The 21,338-nt window shown below is 31.5% G+C and overlaps 2 protein-coding genes across 2 annotated transcripts; both read right to left on the bottom strand.

Annotated features, from left to right (window-relative positions):
- Positions 1 to 4,366: 4,366 nt before the first annotated feature.
- On the bottom strand, positions 4,367 to 6,435 carry LOC114187925 (epoxide hydrolase A-like). The gene is made up of 3 exons (XM_028076345.1): positions 5,873 to 6,435; positions 5,012 to 5,256; positions 4,367 to 4,869 (listed from the first exon to the last, which is right to left on the bottom strand). Exons 1-3 carry the CDS (start codon positions 6,335 to 6,337, stop codon positions 4,623 to 4,625), a joined length of 957 nt encoding a protein of 318 aa, XP_027932146.1. The 5' UTR covers positions 6,338 to 6,435; the 3' UTR covers positions 4,367 to 4,622.
- Positions 6,436 to 11,211: 4,776 nt separating this feature from the next.
- LOC114187926 (epoxide hydrolase A-like) lies at positions 11,212 to 13,203 on the bottom strand. Its single transcript, XM_028076346.1, has 3 exons — positions 12,617 to 13,203; positions 11,717 to 11,955; positions 11,212 to 11,563 (listed from the first exon to the last, which is right to left on the bottom strand). The coding sequence occupies exons 1-3, from the start codon at positions 13,079 to 13,081 to the stop codon at positions 11,317 to 11,319; spliced, it is 951 nt and encodes a 316-aa protein (XP_027932147.1). The 5' UTR covers positions 13,082 to 13,203; the 3' UTR covers positions 11,212 to 11,316.
- Between the last annotated feature and the right edge of the window lie 8,135 nt (positions 13,204 to 21,338).

Below are 21,338 nucleotides of genomic sequence, written 5' to 3'. Positions count from 1 at the left end.
TTGATTTTGGGTGTAGTAATCATATGTGTGGAAAGAAGGATTACTTCATAGATTTTGATGACAATTACAAGAATAATGTAAAGTTAGACAATGGTTCTAGTTTGGCTGTGATTGGACAACTACAAGAGAATGGGTTGTCATTTGTATTTAAGCATGAGCAGTGCAAAGTCTATCATCCTGAAAGGGTTTTGATTAAGCAGATAAAAATGTCTTCAAATCAGATGTACATGTTTGATGCTATATGTCAGCCAATAAAATCAACTTGCTTTACCACAATTACGAGGACTTGGTGCAACTTTGGCATTGTAGATATGGGCACTTGAGCTTCAAGGGTTTACAAATTTTAGAACATAAGAGAATGGTGAATGGGCTACCCAAGATCAAATCTCCTTTGAAGCTATGCAAGGACTGTCTTGTGGGAAAGCATCATAGGGAACCTTTTCCAAAGCAAAGTAGTTGGACAGCCTCACAAATTCTTCAACTAATTCATTCTGATATATGTGGGCCAATCAATCTCATCTCCAACAGCAAAAAGAGGTATATGCTTACTTTTATTGATGATTTTAGTAGAAAGACATGGGTTTTTTTTTTTAATTGAAAAATTCAAAGCTCTTGTGTTTTCATGTGTTTTAAGACCCGTGTAGAAAAGGAAACATCTTTGTCAATTAAAGGTTTGTGCACAAATCATGGTGGAGAATTTACATCACATGCATTCAAAAAATTTTGTGATGAGCAAGAGATACAAAGAACAACTAACAACTGCCTATACACCATAGCAGAACGGAGTTGTTGAACGCAAAAATCGAACAATAATGAACCTAGTTCGCAGCATGCTATCTAAAAGGAATACTCCAAAATCTTTTTTGCCAGAGGCTGTAAATTGGGCAGTGCATGTTTTGAATCGCAGTCCAACTTTGGTAGTGAAGAATGCAACACCTGAAGAGGCATGGAGTGGAGTTAAGACTTATGTTGATCACTTTAGAATTTTTGGTTGTGTCTCTCATGTTCATGTGCCTAACAAAACAAGAACCAAGCTTGATGATAAAAGTCTAAATTGTGTCTTACTTGGAGTTAGTGAAGAAGCGAAAGCTTACAGACTTTATTATCCAATTTCTAAAAGGATTATAATTAGCAAAGATGTAGTTTTTGAGGAAAATGAAAGATGGGTTTGGGATAAAAAATATCAAAAGGATATTGCTTGTGATCTGGAATGGGGTGATGATGAAAAGGAGGAAGTTCATGAAACATTAGAGTTGGACACGGAAACCACATCATCAGAAGGCCACCAACATGGATGAGAGATTATGAGACAGGAGAATGATTGTTTGATGAAGATGAAATGCATTTTGTTTGGTTTGTTGCTACTAATCCTATTTTTTATGAAGATGCAGTAAAAAGTGCAAATTGGAGAATAGTAATGGATGTCGAAATGGAAGCTATAGAAAAGAATGGGACTTGGGAGTTGATGGAATTGCCTAATGGAGCTAAAATGGTTGGCGTAAAATAGGTGTACAAGACCAAATTGAACGAAAAAGGAGAAGTGGATAAGCATAAGGTGCGTCTTGTGGTCAAGGGCTATGCGCAACAATATGGCATAGACTATACTGAGGTCTTTGCTCTTGTGGCACGCATGGAAACTTAACCCTTGTTACTTTCGCAACACAAAAAGGTTGGAATGTTTATCAACTTGATATAAAATTTGCATTCTTACATGTTGTGTTGAATGAAGATGTGTTTGTAGAGCAACCTTGTGGCTATATACAGAAAGGAAAAGAACATATGGTGTACAAGCTAAGCAAAGCATTTTACGGGCTTAAACAAGCCCCCCGTGCCTGGTACAGCCGTATAGAAGCCTACTTCAAAAAGGAAGGGTTCAAAAAATGTGATTATGAACACACTCTCTTCATCAAAGCTAACAACTCTGGCAACATAATAATTATAATTTTGTATGTTGATGATCTTCTTTTTACTGGAAATGATGAATTGATGTTTAGAGAATTCAAAAAATCCATGGAAAGAGAGTTCAACATGACTGGTCTTGGTAAAATGAGATACTTTTTAGGACTTGAAGTCATACAAAGATCATATGGGATTTTGGTTGGCCAAAAGAAGTATGCCATGGAAATTTTGAAGAGATTCAAAATGGATCAAAGCAATTCAGTTCAGAATCCTATTGTTCCTGGTTTCAAGCCGACAAAAGACGAAGAAGGAGCTAAAGTTGACAAGACTTATTTCAAACAAGTCATGGGATGTTTGATGTATATTATGTCAACCAGACCAGATATGGTATTTTCAGTAAGTCTTCTCAGCAGGTACATGGAAAACCCAACTGAGTTGCATTTGCAATTGGCAAAAAGAGTTCTCAAGTATCTGAAGGGAACTTTTCAGCTTAGGATCTTTTATAAGAAGGGAGGAGATGATGAAATTGTTGCCTACACAGATAGCGATTACGCTGGAGATTTGGAAGATCGTAGAAGCACATCCAGGTATGTTTTCTTGTTGTGTTCTGGAGTTGTATCTTGATCATCTAAAAAACAACATGTGGTAAGTTTGTCAACCATTGAAGCTAAATTTATTGTTGTTGCTTCATGTGCATGTCAAGCGATATGGTTGAAAAGACTCTTACAAAAGATGGATGGAAAAAAAGATGAAGCTATGGTCATTCACTGTGATAGTAGTTTTCTATCAAGTTATCAAAAAATCCAATGATGCATGGTCGTAGCAAGCACATTGATGTGCGTTTTCACTTCCTCCGAGAACTCACTCAAACTGGTGTAGTGGAACTGGTTCATTGCAACACCACCCAACAACTTGCAAATGTAATGACAAAGCCTCTGAAGTTGGATGATTTTCTGAAGTTTCGAGCCCTACTAGGAGTTTGTGCTGAGAATACCATAAATTAAATGCTAAGTGCTAAAAACATTTAGTTTAAGGGAGGAATTGTTAGGTTTTTTAGTGAATAATTTAATAGTTCTGCAGTAAAATAATATCCCTAGTTTTACGGGATTCTTTTTCTGTTTCTTGACTAAGAGTTTTGTTTTGGTTAGATTTTCATATATTTCGACGGTTGGAACTGTCACAACTTATACCAATGGTTGTTTTGAAAAACATCAAAATCTAGTCACCACAATGTAAAATGTAGTCATTTTGTCGCACTTTTAAATGTCACTGTTATCATAATATGGTGTTTTTAATTTTCGTAATTCAAATATTAGTATTTATAATTATAGACTTCGATTTATAATTTCACATAGCTGAACTAAATTTGATCATCCATTTATGAGTGATTAGTAGACGAGGGTCAAGTCGGTCGACTCGGGTCGAAGGTCAAGCTAGGTTGGTCCAAGCTGAAGGTTGAGCCAACTTGACCCGGGTAGAAGGTCGAATCGGACTGAAAATCGAGTTAAACCAAAATCAAGATAACTCGTATTGAATTGAAGGTTGAACTAAGTTAAATTACACTCAAAGTTGAAGTTGAGTTTGCCACAAAATAGAAATTAAATTGTTTTTATCAAAATAAGAAAATTTAAATTTCAAATATTTCAATTACTTCATCCAACATAATTATTTAAAAAAATGAAGAGAATTTAATTGCGAGTAATTCAATTACTAGATATTTTAATTTTTTGGAATCGTTGAAATCCTTCTTCCAAATACAAGCTCAGGGTATTTTTTTTTTAATAGGTTTGTGGGATACGTCAAACACTAATTTTAAAAATTTAGGTAGCTTGGCTGAACTTTCCTCTGTAAAAAATATGAGTGAAGATAAGTTGGTTTTGAACTATGCACCATAATTTTACTTTTGTTCACACCATACCCAAAGTGGCTTCTTCGGACTTAGAGAGGCCAATTTGCTGGTTTCCTCGAAATGTTTGGTGGAAGGCATAAAAACCTTGTTTTGATTTAGATTGGCATGTCCATGTTATCACAACCAAGCAAATTGAATATCTTATTCAGATAAGTGGGGTAGCCTAATATTTTGAGAATTGTTCTTTTCAAAATGAGGAAAATTTGAATAGTAAAACTCTTAAAATCTCAAATACTTTATAATTGTATATTCAAGCATACTCTTACATAAATAAATCATCTATTTGACCCTTTGTTGTGCTTTTCATGAGTCGTTAAAAGTTTTTTCGGTTGTTTATATTTGTTTGTGGGACTTGAGATTGATACTTTATTCTTTAAGCTATTTTTTATTTAGGTATCCTTATTTTGCTTATCTTTCTATAGTAATCACAACAAGACTTTGCTTATGAACAAACATTAATTTTTTAAAATTAATGATACATCACCCTTGTTTTCCCCCCAACATTTTAAATTGTCATTGGATTCATCGCGGTAATCAGAATCAAATTTAGTAACAAGATAACCAAAACCAGGAGCAGTTACTACACCAATACTTCATGCAAGCAAGCAAATCCAACCTTCCATTAAGTTCAGAGTAGAAGGATTGATTACACTTGATGTAGCAGCAAACTGCAAATTTTATTCTAACGAAAAACACCCTTTTGTAATGGCACAATCATGATTATACGAATAAACCAGCCAGTAGTAACATAGATCAACGGTGACGAAATTATTTAACTGAACTAACTCAAAGTGAATTAAGAAAGCTGAAAACATCAGAACTTCTTGATAAATTCATAAATGTGATTGCTGACATCTTCTGCAGCTTCTTGGTTGTTGAAGTGAGCAACCCCTTCCTGCACAACCACTTCCTCCAAATATGGCACATCTCTCTTGAAAGCACCACTGTCTATGTAGTCTTTCGTCCCTAGTGAGGTGTATACAACATCCAAATCACCAGTAATGAACTTCACCGGAACTTTCACTTGTGCTCCAGTCCATGCTGCTGTGAGCTCCCAATTGCTGCAAACATAACACACATGAATACAATAACGTTTGAACCAATAAAAGCCACAAATTTCATAGTTATCCATGGACAATGTAGCTTCTTCCACTTTGGAACATTCCTCCACATATGTTAGAAAAAACAACCTTAGGAACTTACAGGTTGAGATTTCTGTAGTAGTTGAGGCCTCCAGTTAGGCCTGTTTTTGCAAACTTAGAAGCATAATAATTGACATCTTCCTGTGAGAGCCAAGATGGAAGGGGCTTTGAGGGAAGAGACCCTGAAGGAAGGGTAACCCCTTCTTTGGGGAGGATTGGTGGTCCAGGTCTACGACTCGTAAGCATGTTCTTTATTGCTTCTCCAATGTTATTACTGCCATACAGAGCTTCTGCTTTGCCTGGCTCCTGCCACACCAATTAGGTACAACAAACGTATCACAACAACCACCATAGTATCACAATCACTCACTGTTCTTTCTTTCAATGTCATAGTCTACACAACAACTGCTTCATATGGTAACATGCTATTTTTAAACTCTAGCAACTTTAAAAAACATTTTGCTTTTTCCTCTGTGTCTGTTTTCTTCTTGGTTTCTATTGTCTGAATTAAATGGGATGTTGAAGCAACATAGTTTGGAACCCTGGAAAACAGATACAGACCAACAACAAATCGGATGTTGAAGCTAAAACTAAAATTCTGCAAGAAGCAAATTGTTTAAGGAAAATCATCAAGAGATAATCAATTATCACTCACTTAGATTTTTTTTATAACAATTGGAATTTCAAGAAAATTCGTACAATTTGAAACTCGAGGAGCCCCAACAGCAATTAAGAAACCCCACCTAACTTTTGTACTTTGGAGTATCCTAAAGAATGAGAGGTTGAATTAAAGCAGGAACCAGAAAAGATGAGCGCAGTAGAACAGTGGATTTAAAAGAGAAGAAACCATAAATAGGAATAAGAAAGAAACATAAGAAAAGAGGCATTATTATGGGAAAAATGAAGAAGGAGGAGGAAGCACCTGGAATCTGCAGATGTAGTAGTCATCCCCGTAGAGGGCCCGCATGGCATCAACGGGCCTGACTTTTGGGTTTCTGGGCATGAAAGGGACGCTGAGACAAACATAGGCCTTGATTCTCTCCGGTCGAAACAAACATAGGTACCATCCTACGATGGCGCCCCAATCATGTGCGACGAGGAAGACTTGATCCACACCAAGTGAGTCTATGAGTGCCACGATGTCACCGACGAGGTGCATGATGGTGTAGCTGCTCACTGAAGATGGGACATCGGTGTCTCCGTAGCCACGTAGATCAGGGGCGACGGCGCGGTACCCCCGGGAGCTGAGAGCCAGAATCTGGTGGCGCCAGCAGTACCAGAGCTCGGGGAAGCCATGGATGAACAACACCACTGGACCCTCTCCTTTCTCTGCTACATGCATTTTTATGCCATTCACTTCCACCGTTCTGTGTTCTATGCCTTCCATCTCTTCTCTTCTCTTCTTCCTGTGGTACTGTAAGAGTTTGATGCGAATTTCTCAGTCTATTCTGGCCTTATTAAATAGATAGGGTTGACGAATTTTAATCCAAAGCCTTCACTTTTTTCACTGTAGCTGCATTTGTGTAACGATTCATTTGATATATATATTAATTAGATTTTGACATAGAGTTTGTCTTTTTCCAGAGGACTTGAAGGTAGGAATTATACTGTTTGGATTCAGAAAAAAATTATGAAAAATAAAAAAAATTGATAATTTATGAAAATTATGAGAAATAAATTTGATATATAAAAAAATTATAATTGAAAATTTTGATTAATTACCCATTTATTTTGATCATAAAAATGTAACAAAAGTACATAAATTGTATTTCACACACCAACTATCGTGTTCACATAAGAAATAATTGAAATCAAAAGAACAGATTTATTTTGAGTTATTTCTCTCTTCTAATCGAAGATTAATATTTTGATTCGCTCGAAAATCAATCATTGTATTTATCCCTTGTTTACTTTATACAAATGCAAACGTAGGTGTTACATGTTATTCCATCCGAAAAAACATTGCACGCATAAGCATATACAAACAAATGTTAAGGAAGTGGAAAAGGAAGAGAATAAATGAAGAGAGAAGTTCTATTGATTTAAGAAAAGAGAGTAAATAGGAAAGAAGTTTGTATAATGAGATAGAATAATTTTTTATATTAATATATTCAAAATAAATTCTAAAATAAAATTATCAAAAATATTCAGCATAAAAATAACTTTTAGAAATATAAATTAGAAATAAGAAAAATAGAAGACAAATTGTTGAAAAATTTATCTATCAAGATAAAAATATATTTAAAATAATTAATTTACAAATATTAATAATATATGACATATATTAGTAAAATATTAAATTAAATTATTTTATTTTATTTAATATATTTTTTTATTACAAGATAAGTACACATTAATAAAAATTAATGAAATATTAATAATATAATTACTAAAAATTTATAAATATTTATAGCTTATCTCTGTAATGGTATGTATTAATATATCATAGTCTATTATATTTTTATTTTTTAAAACTTGATTATAATTGAAATATTTTATTAATATTTAGAGTTTTAATTTATTATAAGAAAAAGTATAATAAATATATATTAGGTCGATCTATTGTTTTTCGTGTTTTTTTTTTCAATTTAATATATATCCATTGGCGTGAATAAGATTTCTATAAATACAAACAAAAAAATTATGAGTTATTAATTATTATTACTTGTTATAGCGATCAATTTATATACTAATTTATAAAATTAAAAAATTATTAATTATTAAAATAATTAATATTATAACTAAAAAATTATAATTGTTCATTGATTTAATTTTAAAAATTAGTTATCATAATTTTTACTATTAAAAAAATTGGTCACTACAAATTAACTATTAAGATGTTGATAACAAAAATCACTTAATTTTTAAATTAGTAATTAATTAATTAATAATTATTATATTTTTTATTTAGTAATTAATAATTTTTTATTTTGCTTATTTTTAATTTTTAAAATTGATTTTTAATCTATAACTTTTTTTAACCATATATAAGTTTATTTTTTATATAATCACATCCCATCCTATCTATATACATAAGTAATATTGATGGTATTTTATTAGAAAAGGTCAAAGGTAGATTCATCCCATCAATTTATGAATTCAGTGTGTCCTGTAAGTTCAAGTTTATTTATGTTGCTCTGTCATATATTAATTATGTTAGTTAATTAATTATGTTAGTTAAGTTCTTTGACGGATAAGCTCCTCTTAAATACAGTGAATAATAAAATAAAGATTTTAATTGTGTGCTTGTTTTAAAGTATGTACTACTGCTTGTAAGTAAAGAAACGAGATGAAACTCTGAATTTTAATAAATAAAATAAAATAAAAATATTGAAAATCATAATTTGTTCATCTTTTGAATTTTTTCTGCATTCTTGATTTTTTTTTAAAAGAAACTAATTACTAAATTTTAAATTGATTTTATTATATACATTTTTAAATTAAAATTTAAGATGTAATAATTAAACATTTATAAACATATTTTATTATTATATAAAATAAACGATAAAAATAATAAATAAAACAAAATTTATTTATTTTGTAATAATAATAATAATAATTCTGCTTTGTTTTACAATAACTCATATTATATTATAACATAATTTATACTAATAATATTTTATTTTAAATTACATTTTAAATCATAAATAAAATTATAATATTACAATTTTATAAATTCAAATATCTTTTAATCTATTAAATCAATTATCAATTATATCACTAATAAACTTTTTTTTTCATCGTTTTTCTTTTAATCTAAACAACATATCTTTCTTCTCAAATTTATTCAAATTCACTTCTTTCAATTTCACTCTTCAATCCAAACCCAAATTAAGAAAAATAAATAAAGTAATTAATAAGTTTTTATCTGAAGTTTAAATTTAAAATGTTTTCGGTTTAATAATTATTTTGGTCAATCATTGTTTAAAGTTTTTTTTTTCTATTTAATGTGATATTAATATTTGTTGAAAGAAGTTAATGTAATTTATTTTGTTAAATAAATATTAAAGTTGTTAAATAATAATAATAATTTAGCAGAATGGTATAGATATTTTTTAAAATGATTTAATTTAAGTGTGTAAAATTTAATGATTCATTCAAAATATATATATATATATATATAAAATTTTGACTTTGAGTGTGTAAAATTCAGTTATTAGATCCAGACTGTACGTCAGTTTCCTTCCAAACTCCGTAGATTTGAGTCCAATATAAAGTATTTTTAAGTTAGTATCTTAATAATATATATTATTAAATTTATTTTAAAATTTATAATAATTTATTTTGAACCATTACTAGTAGTAATATATTCACACTCAAAATCATTTTATAACTTAATTTTTGAAATTAAAAAATATCGCGTTACTTTCTTTTTGGTCACAACATTGTCATAGATTTTTATTATTTAAAATTATCTTTCATTGTCTAAAAAAATATGCTTATCCTATTTTAATATATTAGATGCGACACATGATAAGTGACTTACCTTTAGTCCACAAAAACTTTAAGAAAATGGTAGTGATACTAAGAAAGAATACTTTTATCTTTTAGATACTTTATATATAAAGAAAAATTATCTCATAATTTATTAAGTAAAAGAATTTTTTTTATATATTCGATTTGTTTATATTTTTTATAATTGAATGTGAAATAAGCCTTTTCTGTTTTGTTCAATTTTATACGTTTTCTTCTGACAAATCAGACTAACCTTTGATAATATAAATATATAGGTAGGGTGTGGGCAGTGGTTTTAGTATGGTCAATAAATTTTAAAGTCAACTCAGCCTAATGCCTCCAAAATAGATATTAATGGTTTACATATCTCCAGAAACATAAATGAACAACCACGTTATTCTTGCTTCGTTTCTTGTTCTTTACCTAACATTTTTAAAGTCAGATTCTCTTTGTCGAAGAAAGGTTCGCATTTTAATGTGGTTCACTAAACGATGATTTCTGACTTTTTGCCATTATTTCTCCCACCATTTTAAACAATAAATAATCTCCAATCTCATAGGATTAATCGAATGGATCAGATAAAAATAATGATCAAATTCCAATATATAGTCTTTATATATATATATTATATATATCCCCGAGGTTATATGATTTATATATTTATTTTGAAAGTGATCTACAATAGTTTTTTTTATTTATTTTGCATTTACACGAGTTTAAGTTTGATTTTTATTTTAAATAGAACAACTAATGTCTTATCAATGTGCACTACTAAAACATTTAATATTTCGTGCGATTTTTTTTTTCAAATTTGCTATAAATTTTACAAGAAAAGCATTTTTTTTTTCCTTTTATAATTTTAATTGATAGATAACTTTTTGTAGGTAATTATTTTTTACAAAATTATAAAAATTGTAAATATTTCTTACAAAATTTTATACAAAAAAACATTTAGTACAAAATATTTTACAAAAAAATTGATAGTAAATTCTTGCAAATCATTATTCATAACAAAATTTGTAAGTGTTTCCTAAAAAAAAGTTTAAATCAAAAGTCGAACCAGGTTGGACTAGGCCGAATATTGCGTCAGGTCAAGCCAAAGGTTTAGCCAAGTCAAACTAAGTTACGGCCAAAGATCGAGTTAAATCATATTGAATTCAATCCAAGCTGGACCGGGCATAAGGTCAAGTTAGGCATGGCCTAGACCAAAGGTCAAGCTAAATCGAACTGGATCGAAAGTTGAGTTAGATTGAACCAAATTAGCCTAAATGTTGAGTCGAGTTGATCTAAACCAAATGTCAAACTAGGTTAGGTTGGCTTAGGTCGAACCAGAGATCAAGTCGAGTTAGACTAGCTCATGCCAAAAATAAAGTTGGATCAGGTCGAACCAGACTAAAAATCGACTTGAACTAAAAATCAACATTAATAATATTGAATTAAAAATCAAACTAAATTATACTTATAAATATATTTGAGTTTACCATCAAATAAAAATTAAATTTATTTATCCAAAGAAAAAAACGAAAATTTAAAATATTTGGATTAATTCGTCAAAACTAATTATTCAACATTGTTGTCTACTTCTTTATCATATCGAAAGTTGACATATGCGCGGAGAAAAACGAAGTCTCGTTAATATCAAATACTGAATCTTCGTCAATTATGCATGGAGAAAGAATAAATCTTTTTCTTTTCCTTTTACCCAAACACGACTTCTTCGTATAAAATCTTCATCCCCACTTACCTAAAACTAGTAATTTCTTTGACTTCTGCCCATTTCTGTAATTAATCGTAGTAACTGTCCCCTTTATTAAAAAACCCGAAATATATAACATAAACAAACGTAAGTACAAAACACGATTATTTGACAAAACATAGAATAAGCACACAATTATAACAAAGTTGATAGGATCAGAACTTGCTGATAAAATCATAAATGTGATTGCTGACATCGTCTGCAGCTTCTTGGTTGTTGAAATGAGCCACTCCTTCCTGCACAATCACTTCCTCCAAATTTGGCACATCTTTCTTGAAAGCACCACTCTCAATGTAGTTCTTCGTCCCTAGTGAAGTGTATACTGCATCCAAATTACCAGTTATGAACTTCACTGGAACTTTCACCTGTGCTCCACTCCAAGCTGCTGTAAGCTCCCAGTTTCTATAAATCACACCATTCAAATCAGCCATGCAACAAACAATAAAATCACTACGCACATGGTGTCTGGATGTTAAATATACGAAGCACAATTATATTTTAACAACTTTCTCTTAAGATTTAAGATGATATTTTTTAAATGATTTTGAAACTTACGAGTTCATATTTCTATAATAGTTGAGACCTCCAGTGAAGCCTGTTTTTTCAAATTTGGAAGCATAGTACATCAGGTCTTCCTGTGAGAGCCATGAAGGAAGGGGTATTGAAGTGTTAAGATTTGAACTCATTCCTTCCTTTGGCAAGATTGGTGGCCCTGGTGTGCGATTTATCAGAAGGTTTTTCAAGAACTCTTCAGTGCTGATTTTGGCTAACTCACCTTCTACCTTTCCTGCTTCCTGTTATATTATTAATTAACCAGGTAATATCAGCAATCTATGATAACCATAATCAACTTTCCAAAACTCTGTTTATAAGGTAGAATCAACTTTCCTTATGTTAAATATGTTGTGCCTATAATATATCATCACTTTTGTGTTTGTCCTTAATAAAACATTTTGTTAAGAACGTTTAAAAAAACTCTTCTTACATTAAAAAAAAAAAAAAAAACTATGGACTAACGTTTATCCATAAACAAAAATCTTGCAAAAAGTGGAAGAGGGCATGCATGTAGTTAAAAAAGCAAATGCCCATAAACATAAACAGTGGGAAGAAAATGTGAAGGTAATAAATGCAGAATAACCTTTTATTGAGGTTGCAAAAAGTTGAAGAGGGCACGCAAATGCCCATAAACATAAACAGTTAGATGAAATTGTGAAGATAATAAATGCAGAACCTATCACTTGACTGCAACATATCAGAGTTCGTGCAAAACTTTATGGCGGCAGCTGGCATTGACAACCTATATGAACACAGCCAAAACCACCGCAGGAGACTACAATTGCAATTAAAACCTCGGCTCTGGTTTGGTCGCTCAAATTAACAGCGTTAAAAATAGGCAATAAATGTGGTTAACTTAATTTGGTGTTGTAGTTCATAGAATAGAAGGAGAAGAAGAACCTGAAATCTGCAGATATAGTAGTCATCTCCGTATGTGGCCCGCATGGCATCAACGGGCTTTATTTTTGGGTTTCTGGGCCAGAACGGCACACTGAGGCAGACATAGGCCTTAACTTTTTCAGGGCGAAACATGCAGAGGTACCAACCTATGATGGCTCCCCAGTCATGAGCCACAAGGAAGACCTGGTCCACACCCAGAAGGTCTATAAGCGCAACCAAATCACCCACTATGTGAAAGCATGTGTAGCTGCTGATCGAAGCCGGTGCCTCTGTGTCACCGTAGCCACGTAGATCTGGTGCAACAGCGTGGTATCCTTGGGAACTGAGAGCCAGAATCTGGTGGCGCCATGAGTACCAGAGCTCAGGGAAGCCATGGAGGAACAACACCACTGGACCTTCTCCTTTCTCTGCGATATGCATTTTTATTCCATTCACTTCCACTCTTCTGTGTGCTATCTCTTCCATCTCTTTTCTTCTTGCTGTGATGGTGAGGTTGATGCTAACTCTATAACATGGACTTCTGATGAGATATATTTGACCAAAATGACTCACTTCATTTCACTCCTAGGAAATGCAGAAACTGTTGTCCCAAGTAAATGTACTATAAAAGCTGGGAACTATTTTATGAAACAAAAGAGTAACAAAAAAAAATTGCATGTCTGACACGTGACAAAAATAATAAAAAAAACACCAAACACTAAAATTTTAAACCATGTTTTTAGTTCACACATTATTTTGTTTGGTGTCCACTAGATTATATGATACAAAAAAAAAATTGAAAAAATTATAGTAATTTTTATTTTTATTTTTATTTAGTTATGTTTCAAATAAATTTTTTTATTTGAATTTTTGAAAAATTGAAGAAATTAAAGATAACAGACAGGGTCTCTCTATTTAGAAATGTTTTTAATTTTTCTTTTTAACCACATGGAATTCATTAAAAAATATCTTACAGATTTTTTTCATAAAAACTAAAAGATGCATGTTTGGATTTTTTTTTTGTATATATAATTTTTATTACATTAAATAATATAATTTCAATAAAATAAAGAACTTTATGAGAATATAATCTTAAAAAATATATAATAATTATTTTAAAATTAAATAAGTATGTATTTTTAAATAAAGACTGGACAATTATATATTTTTGAAGACAAAAATTGTTTCTATACATTAAAGGATAAAATTATCTAAAAGAAAAAAATATATTAAAAATAATCATTGAAAGTATATCTCTTTAATATAATGATATTTTGATGATTATATAAATAATAATAATAATATAACAATACATTCTCTAGTTTTAAAATAGATATCCATCTTCTTTACGCATGAACAAAAACAGTAACTGTAAATATATTACTTAAACTTGTAATTTTTAGAAGAGAAAGTCATTGTCACACAAGAATAAGAGATAACAATGACATAAAACAAGAGTTACACTAAAACATAAAAGGTATATTCACTTTATCGATACATTTTCCCCCCACGGTAAAAATGACCAGTTTTTAAGAGTTGTGTTAGCTTTGCCCTCCTCCAAAATTTGTTTTTTACAGTAATTAGATCAGATGTATATAATGCTTTAATGTCAATCTAAAAGAAGAAATTGAAATAAGCTAGTTGACAGCGATTCAATATTCTCTCACGTGCACTAAAGGTTATTGGTGTAGTTGTAGATCCTTCATGTAGTTGTAGATACGTTAGTTTGTCTCATCCATAGACTTTTGATCATGAGCTACATGAACTAGAGTAAAAAAAATACAAAAATAAAAAAAATTCCCACTAGAAAAATCAATGGACTTTTTTTTAAGCATGGAAAAATTATAATTTTTTAAAATATATTATTAGATAAATAAGTCACAATCAGTATGAAAATTAAAATTTGAGCTCGAACCGACTTTTGTCTGTTACAACCTTTCGGTCTAATACGATCTATCTTGACCTTCAACTTGAGACGACCTGTTTCGATCTTCGATTTAAGAAGGCTTGTCTTAACTTTTCGCACGGTACAAACCTTTAAACTAGGACGACCGATCTCTACCTTCAGCACATGTCAACTCATCTCGATTTTTGACCTGACACGACCTGTCACGACCCTTGAATCGAATGACTTGTCTCAATCTTCTGAATGATCCGTCTTAACCTTCAGTTCGGGACGGTCCGTCTCAACCTTCTATCCAAGATAGTCCGTCAAGACCTATGACCCGTGACAACCCTATTAGCACAAATGATTTAAGGCTTGAAGATTTAATGAAGAGATGTGAAGACATTGCATAAGTGATGTGATAAAGCTACACTAAATTGATGAAGATGTGAAAACTTACAGATGTTGATCAAGCTTGAAGTGTGTGTTAAATTTGGTTGTCATATGTAGATCACAAAGCTTGAAGATTGAAGCTCTTAGTGTAGATAATTTGGCATTGTATAGATGTCAAGGGTCTGGTTGGTGTCTTTTAACATATTAAATGGGGTTTTAATAGGATAAATGACTTGATGTTATAGTTCTATAAATTACATATGCAATTAGTTGGATTAACTTTCAATCAGCTGATTTCACTTCAGTTAAGTGAAATCAACAATTGAATGAAAAAATCACTTCAGTTCTAGTTTTTCAGAGAGAGTTGGCACTCGAGATTTTTTAGCGTGAAATCATTCTAAACTTTTGGAAAATTCTCTCTCTGGATCACACATAAGTGCATTTGTTCGTGAAGAATCTTTGGTCTTCTTGGAGCATTTTTTCTTGGTTTAGAGACTTGGAGAAAGAGGTTTGGTGTGCTAGGGAGAGCCATCATCCAGGTTTGATCTTTCTGAAGTTTCTGGGTGTTACTTGGTGGTTTTCCACGTCTACAAGTGGGATCTTGTTGTGCTTGTTAAGACTCTTGTGAGATTCAATAGCTTTGGTGTTTGTTTTTGTATATTGTGAAAGTGTAATCTTGTGCATTGTGTAAATCCTTTGAAATAGTGCAAGTCAGACTTGGGTTGCCTTGACAAATTAGATGTAGCTTAGTTTTGAGGAACCAGTATAAAAAATTGTCTCTCCTAGCTTGATTTTTGATATAAAGATAAAAGAAAATTGGTTTTAATAATCTTTGTATATTTTTTGAGTGATTTGACTCAGTTTGAGACTCTATCTCTATTTGTACTACTGTTTGGAATCAATCTTGATAAGTTACAAATACTATTTTTGAGTTAATCGTCAAATTTGTATTTCTGCAGAATTATTCAGTATTTCTGCAGAATTATTCAGTATTTCAATCAATTATTTCTATATTTTAACTCTATTTTCAATTGATTGAAAGTGCATGGTTCAATATAAATTGCATACTAACTTCTTGTTGATCTGATTCAATAAAAGGTATTTTTACAATCTTAGAAGGAACCAAAGTTTTCAAAAAGGTCAATTCAATCCTCACCCCCTCCCTCCTTTAGGCTAATTATTTCTTTCATTACTTACAAATCTGTAACGACATTCAATCTGAGTCGACATTTGTCTCATGGCGACCATCTTGGTCTTGAACATCCTTAATCAGAGAGTCTACAAAACCACTGTGATGCTCAAGTCTGTAATACATACAATAAATGTTATGATTATTGATTTCATATCTCATAAATAATACCTATTTATAATACTCATTTTAAGATTTTCCCTTTATGGTTAATTACTTTAATTCTCTATTAGTCAATTATTACTATTTTTGTTAAGGTATTGTTCTCCGTGTGATGGTTGAAGTCATCTCTCCTTCCAACCGGTGCCTAGGTTGAGTTCTACTACTCATCCTCGTTCGAGAGTACATTTAGCATTATGTTTATTTAATATTCTTGGTTACATTTAATATTTTGTTTCCTTCTCTTTTAAGTAGTATTGTTTCTTTAACTTTAACATTTTTTTATCTTTAATTATTGATAACTTATTTTCAGTTTTTTTTTTCAAGTTTCATGTATATATATAAACTTTGGGTGGTTCCTCAGCAAAATAACATTGGCTTTTTATCCATTTAATTTTCAGTTGTAATATATTATACGTTAAGCTCGAATCTACAAATATAAGAGTCATCTCCAAACAAGGTTTGCATGGAATGAGGTGGCTTCATTTTTGGATTTGTAGGCATGTAAGGGACACCGAGGGTAACATAGGCTTTCATTCTGTCGGGACCAAACATAGGTACCATTCTATGATGGCTCCCCAATCGTGGGGAAGACTAGATCCACACCAAGTGAGTGCTATGGTTGGTGTCTTTTAACATATTAAATGGGATTTTAATAGGTTAAATGACTTGATGTTATAGTTCTATAAATTACATATGCAATTAGTTGAATTAACTTTCAATCAGCTGATTTCACTTCAATTAAGTGAAATCAACAATTGAATGGAAAATCAACTTGTTGAATATGCTAACATATAGGCTATAAGTTCTGGTTTTTCAAAGAGAGTTGGCACTCGAGATCTTTTAGTGTGAAATCATTCTAAACTTTTGGAAAATTCTCTCTCTCGATCACACAAAAGTGCATCTGTTCGTGAAGAATCTTTGATCTTCTTGGAGCATTTTTGCTTGGTTTAGAGACTTGGAGAAAGAGGTTTGGTGTGCTAGGGAGAGCCATCATCCAGGTTTGATCTTTCTCAAGTTTTTGGGTGTTGCTTAGTGGTTTTCCACGTCTATAAGTGGGATCTTGTTGTGCTTGTTGAGACTCTTGTGAGATTCAATAGTCTTGGTGTTTGTTTTTGTATATTGTGAAAGTATAATCTTGTGGGTTGTGTAAATCTTTTGAAATAGTGCAAGTTAGGCTCGGGTTGCCTTGACAAACTAGATGTAGTTTAGTTTTGAGCGAACCAATATACAAATTTGTCTCTTCTTGCTTGATTTTTGATATAAAGATAAAATAAAATTGGTTTTAATAATCTTTGTATATTTTTTGAGTGATTTGACTTAGTTTGAGACTCTACCTCTGTTTGTGCTACTGCCTGGAATCAATCTTGATAAGTTACAAATACTATTTTTGAGTTAATCATCAAATTTGTATTTCTGTAGAATTATTTAGTATTTCAATCAATTGTTTCTATATTTTAACTCTATTTTCAATTAATTGAAAGTGCATGGTTCAGTATAAATTGCAGACTGACTTCTGGTTGATCTGATTCAATGAAAGGTATTTTTACAAGTTTAAAAGCAACCAAAGTTTTCAAAAAAGTCAATTCAATCCTCCCCTTTTAGCTAATTACTTCTTTCATTACTTACAAATCCGTCATGACATTCAATCTGAGTCGGCATTTGTTTCATGCCGACCAATCTTTGTCTTGAACATCCTTAATAAAGAGTCTGCAAAGCCATTAATGCTCAAGTCAGTAATACATACCACAAATGTTATGATTATTGATTTCATACCTCATAAATAATACCTATTTATAATACTCATTTTAAGATTTACCCTTTTATGGTTAATTACTTTAATTCTCTATTAGTCAATTATTACTATTTTTGCTTAGGTATTGTTCTCGGTGTGGATGGCCGAAGTCATCTCTCCTTCCAACAGGGGCTTTTTTGTATTTGTGGGTTGTTTTGACCGTGAATTTGTAAAATAGGGTCAGTTGAATTTTTTTTTTCAAAAATTGGTAAGTCGTTATGGGGAAGGACGACATTAAGAAGTCGTCCTCCCCCAAACCGGTTTCATTTTTTCTTTTTTGAAAAAGCGATGTCGTGAAGATCAAAACCGGTTTCAGCACGTCTAAAATTGAAGTCGTTAGTTTGGAGGCCGGTTTCACTTTTAGTTTTTTTTTTTATCGTTATGTTTTGAGTTTTGAAACTATTCATCACACATGTACCTGTGACTGCCATGCACCATGAGCTATGTCGTTGCATGGGGGCACGCTGTTCTTCAACGCGGTGGCGAAGCTGGCGCGCAGGGCCACGCAGATGACGGTGGAGACGGTGTGGGAGCGTGATAGGTTATTGGGTCCAGGAAGCTGCCAAGAGTGGAAAAAGGGGTCTTGCCGCGTATAGCGTTGGCGGGTTGTGAGAGAGTGCTTTCATGTGAAGGATGAGTGCTTGCAAAGAGATCCTTGCTGGAGCAATAGCAATCTGGGTTCAACAATAGCAATCTAGGTTCAACTTCACTGTTTTTTAGGCTCTTGCACTTTAACCAGTTATTCTTAAATGGTAATTAATAGTATAAATCGTAATGATTGCTTTTCTTGTTTGCAAATCAAAAGAGTTACACGAACCAGTTGACGTCGTGACATATGTTCAAGTTCCAATTTTTTCTTTTACCATTAATTGTTTTAAAAAAAACCTAAAAGTGAAGTCGTCGATCATGAAGACGACTTCACTATGCAGATGATCAGAAACCGGACTTGTTCATGACGACATCGCTTTTTAAAAAATAAAAAATGAAATCGGCTGGAAGAAGGACGACTTCACCTTCAATGTCCGCATAACGACTTGACCCTGTTTTACAAAAAAAAAAAATTGAGAAACCATTTTTTACAAATTCAAATTGTAATAGACCCCTAATTACAAAAAAGCCTCCAACAGGTGCCTAGGTTAAATACTTATCCTCGTTCGAGAGTACATTTAGCATTATGTTTATTTAATATTCTTGGTTACATTTAATATTTTGTTTCCTTCTCTTTTAAGTAGTATTGTTTCTTTAACTTTAACATTTTATTTTTTATCTTTAATTATTGATAACTTATTTTCAGTTTTTTTTTTCAAGTTTCATGTATATATATAAACTTTGGGTGGTTCCTCAGCAAAATAACATTGACTTTTTATCCATTTAATTTTCAGTTGTAATATATTACACGTTAACCTCGAATCTACAAATATAAGAGTCATCTCCAAACAAGGTTTGCATGGAATCAGGTGGCTTCATTTTTGGATTTGTAGGCATGTAAGGGACACCGAGGGTAACACAGGCTTTCATTCTGTCGGGACCAAACATAGGTACCAATCTATGATGGCTCCGCAATCTTGGGGAAGACTAGATCCACACCAAGTGAGTGCTATGGTCTCACCAACTATGTGAAAGCAAGTATATAAGATTCTAAATAAGTGAAAATAATTATAAATTATTTGGGTTTCAATGAAACAATCTTTTAAAATAAACGGAAAGAATTAAAAAAACAAAATTAAGGAAAATAAATATATAAAATTAAAAAGAAAAATAATTTATTTTTAAATATTTGATAATAATTTTAATAAAATCAAGGGACGTTTGTCCATACTCAACTATATAAATTTGTCACTGGTGACTTCGTAGATCTGGTACTGAGAGCCACGATCTGGTTCTGATTGGGGAAGCCGTAGAGGAACAAGACAACGGGACCCTCGCCTTTCTCCCTTATATGTGCATGTTGATGCCGTTTACATTTACTGTTCTGTGTCTTCCACTTTTGTATTTTTGTGAAATGTGAATCTCACCTTATATGTGTTTCAATGGGGAGAAGGCCCAACGAGTCTAATTACCTCAACTAACCCTTCATTATATTTTTATTAATTTAGATGAAACTCAACTTTATAAAAAAACTATTTTAAATTATTAGATATGATTGAAATGTAAACCACAAGATTGAGTAACACAGAAACTTATATAATTGAAAAAAAAAACATTAGTCTTACTAGAACATCCTTATGCCCATTAAATTCATAATCTTCTTATAATATGTCCCAAACACGGAATGTTTTACCTTTTTTATTAAAACATTTTTTATCGTGTTAAAATGAGGATTTAATAAGATAGAATATAACATTAATCCTGCTTTAACAGAGTTAAGAATCTCAAATAAAGTATACATGAGTAAAGTGAATAATATATAAAGAGAAAATTTCATAAATTTTAAGTAAAAGGTTTTTATATATGGGTTCACTTATGATTCGAAACTTATTGAATCCACACTTCTCAGGTTAGGTACCAATTCTTTCTTGTTCACTCAAAAAATCTCACTACCCATAAAATAAAATTAAAAAAAAAAAAACTAAAAAATATAACAATTATGAAGTGACTGATAGCTCAAGACTTATTAATTACATCACAACTCTCATGTTAAGAGTGAGAACCATGGTGACTATATAGTAGTTGTGGAAGAAATTTGGGTAATGGAGGAGGTGGGTGCATTTCTGTGTGATTGTGTAGAGCATCCCATACAAAAAAAGAATTTCGTTTTGTTCTTCTTGGATTGTGTAATTATGAAATAAAATAATTTTTAGATTGGACAATTCTAAAAATAAAAACAACTTTCAAAAATTGAAGAGTATTAGAATATAAAGAAAAAACTTTTACAGAAAAAACTTTTACAATACACAAAATTATTTGAATTTGAAATTACATAAATTGTACTATTTAAAAACCTCATTCGATCATCAAAAATGACTTTGAGAAACAAGTTTCTATAGACTTGCTTTAAGTCACTAATTCATAGAAACAAGTTTTGCCGCTATCCCTTCTAAAATTTTCCAACACCTAAAAGAAACCACTCCAGTACCCTCCCTTTGAAACAAACTAGCATTGATATAACTACCTTTCTGAAGATAATTTATCTGTTGCCGGGTAAGCGATAAAAGAGAAAGAAAAGACTGTTGATATTAAAAATGCAAGAGATTGATTCATTCAAAGAAAACAAGAGATGCCACAAGGAATTATAATGCTACTTAGAAATGATATATCAATAAAAGGCAATGAAAAACAATTGAACCTAGGATATATAGGTTGATTCATTTCGATCCAAACC

Source organism: Vigna unguiculata, chromosome 6 (assembly GCF_004118075.2).
Source record: "Vigna unguiculata cultivar IT97K-499-35 chromosome 6, ASM411807v1, whole genome shotgun sequence".
In the NCBI taxonomy this organism is placed as follows: Eukaryota; Viridiplantae; Streptophyta; class Magnoliopsida; order Fabales; family Fabaceae; genus Vigna; species Vigna unguiculata.
The sequence above is the reverse complement of the archived record's forward strand: the minus strand, read 5'-3'. Positions and strand labels throughout refer to the sequence as shown.

What these genes read in the sequence shown, in the direction of transcription:
- LOC114187925 (XM_028076345.1), bottom strand. Translation starts at nt 6,337, where the DNA reads ATGGAAGGCATAGAACACAGAACGGTGGAAGTGAATGGCATAAAAATG. An exon ending in ACTACATCTGCAGATTCCAG is followed by an intron (nt 5,257 to 5,872) that starts GTGCTTCCTCCT and finishes TTGGTGTGGCAG; the next exon opens with GAGCCAGGCAAAGCAGAAGC. An exon ending in TACTACAGAAATCTCAACCT is followed by an intron (nt 4,870 to 5,011) that starts GTAAGTTCCTAA and finishes TTATGTTTGCAG; the next exon opens with CAATTGGGAGCTCACAGCAG.
- LOC114187926 (XM_028076346.1), bottom strand. Translation starts at nt 13,081, where the DNA reads ATGGAAGAGATAGCACACAGAAGAGTGGAAGTGAATGGAATAAAAATG. An exon ending in ACTATATCTGCAGATTTCAG is followed by an intron (nt 11,956 to 12,616) that starts GTTCTTCTTCTC and finishes ATAATATAACAG; the next exon opens with GAAGCAGGAAAGGTAGAAGG. An exon ending in TATTATAGAAATATGAACTC is followed by an intron (nt 11,564 to 11,716) that starts GTAAGTTTCAAA and finishes TGTGATTTATAG; the next exon opens with AAACTGGGAGCTTACAGCAG.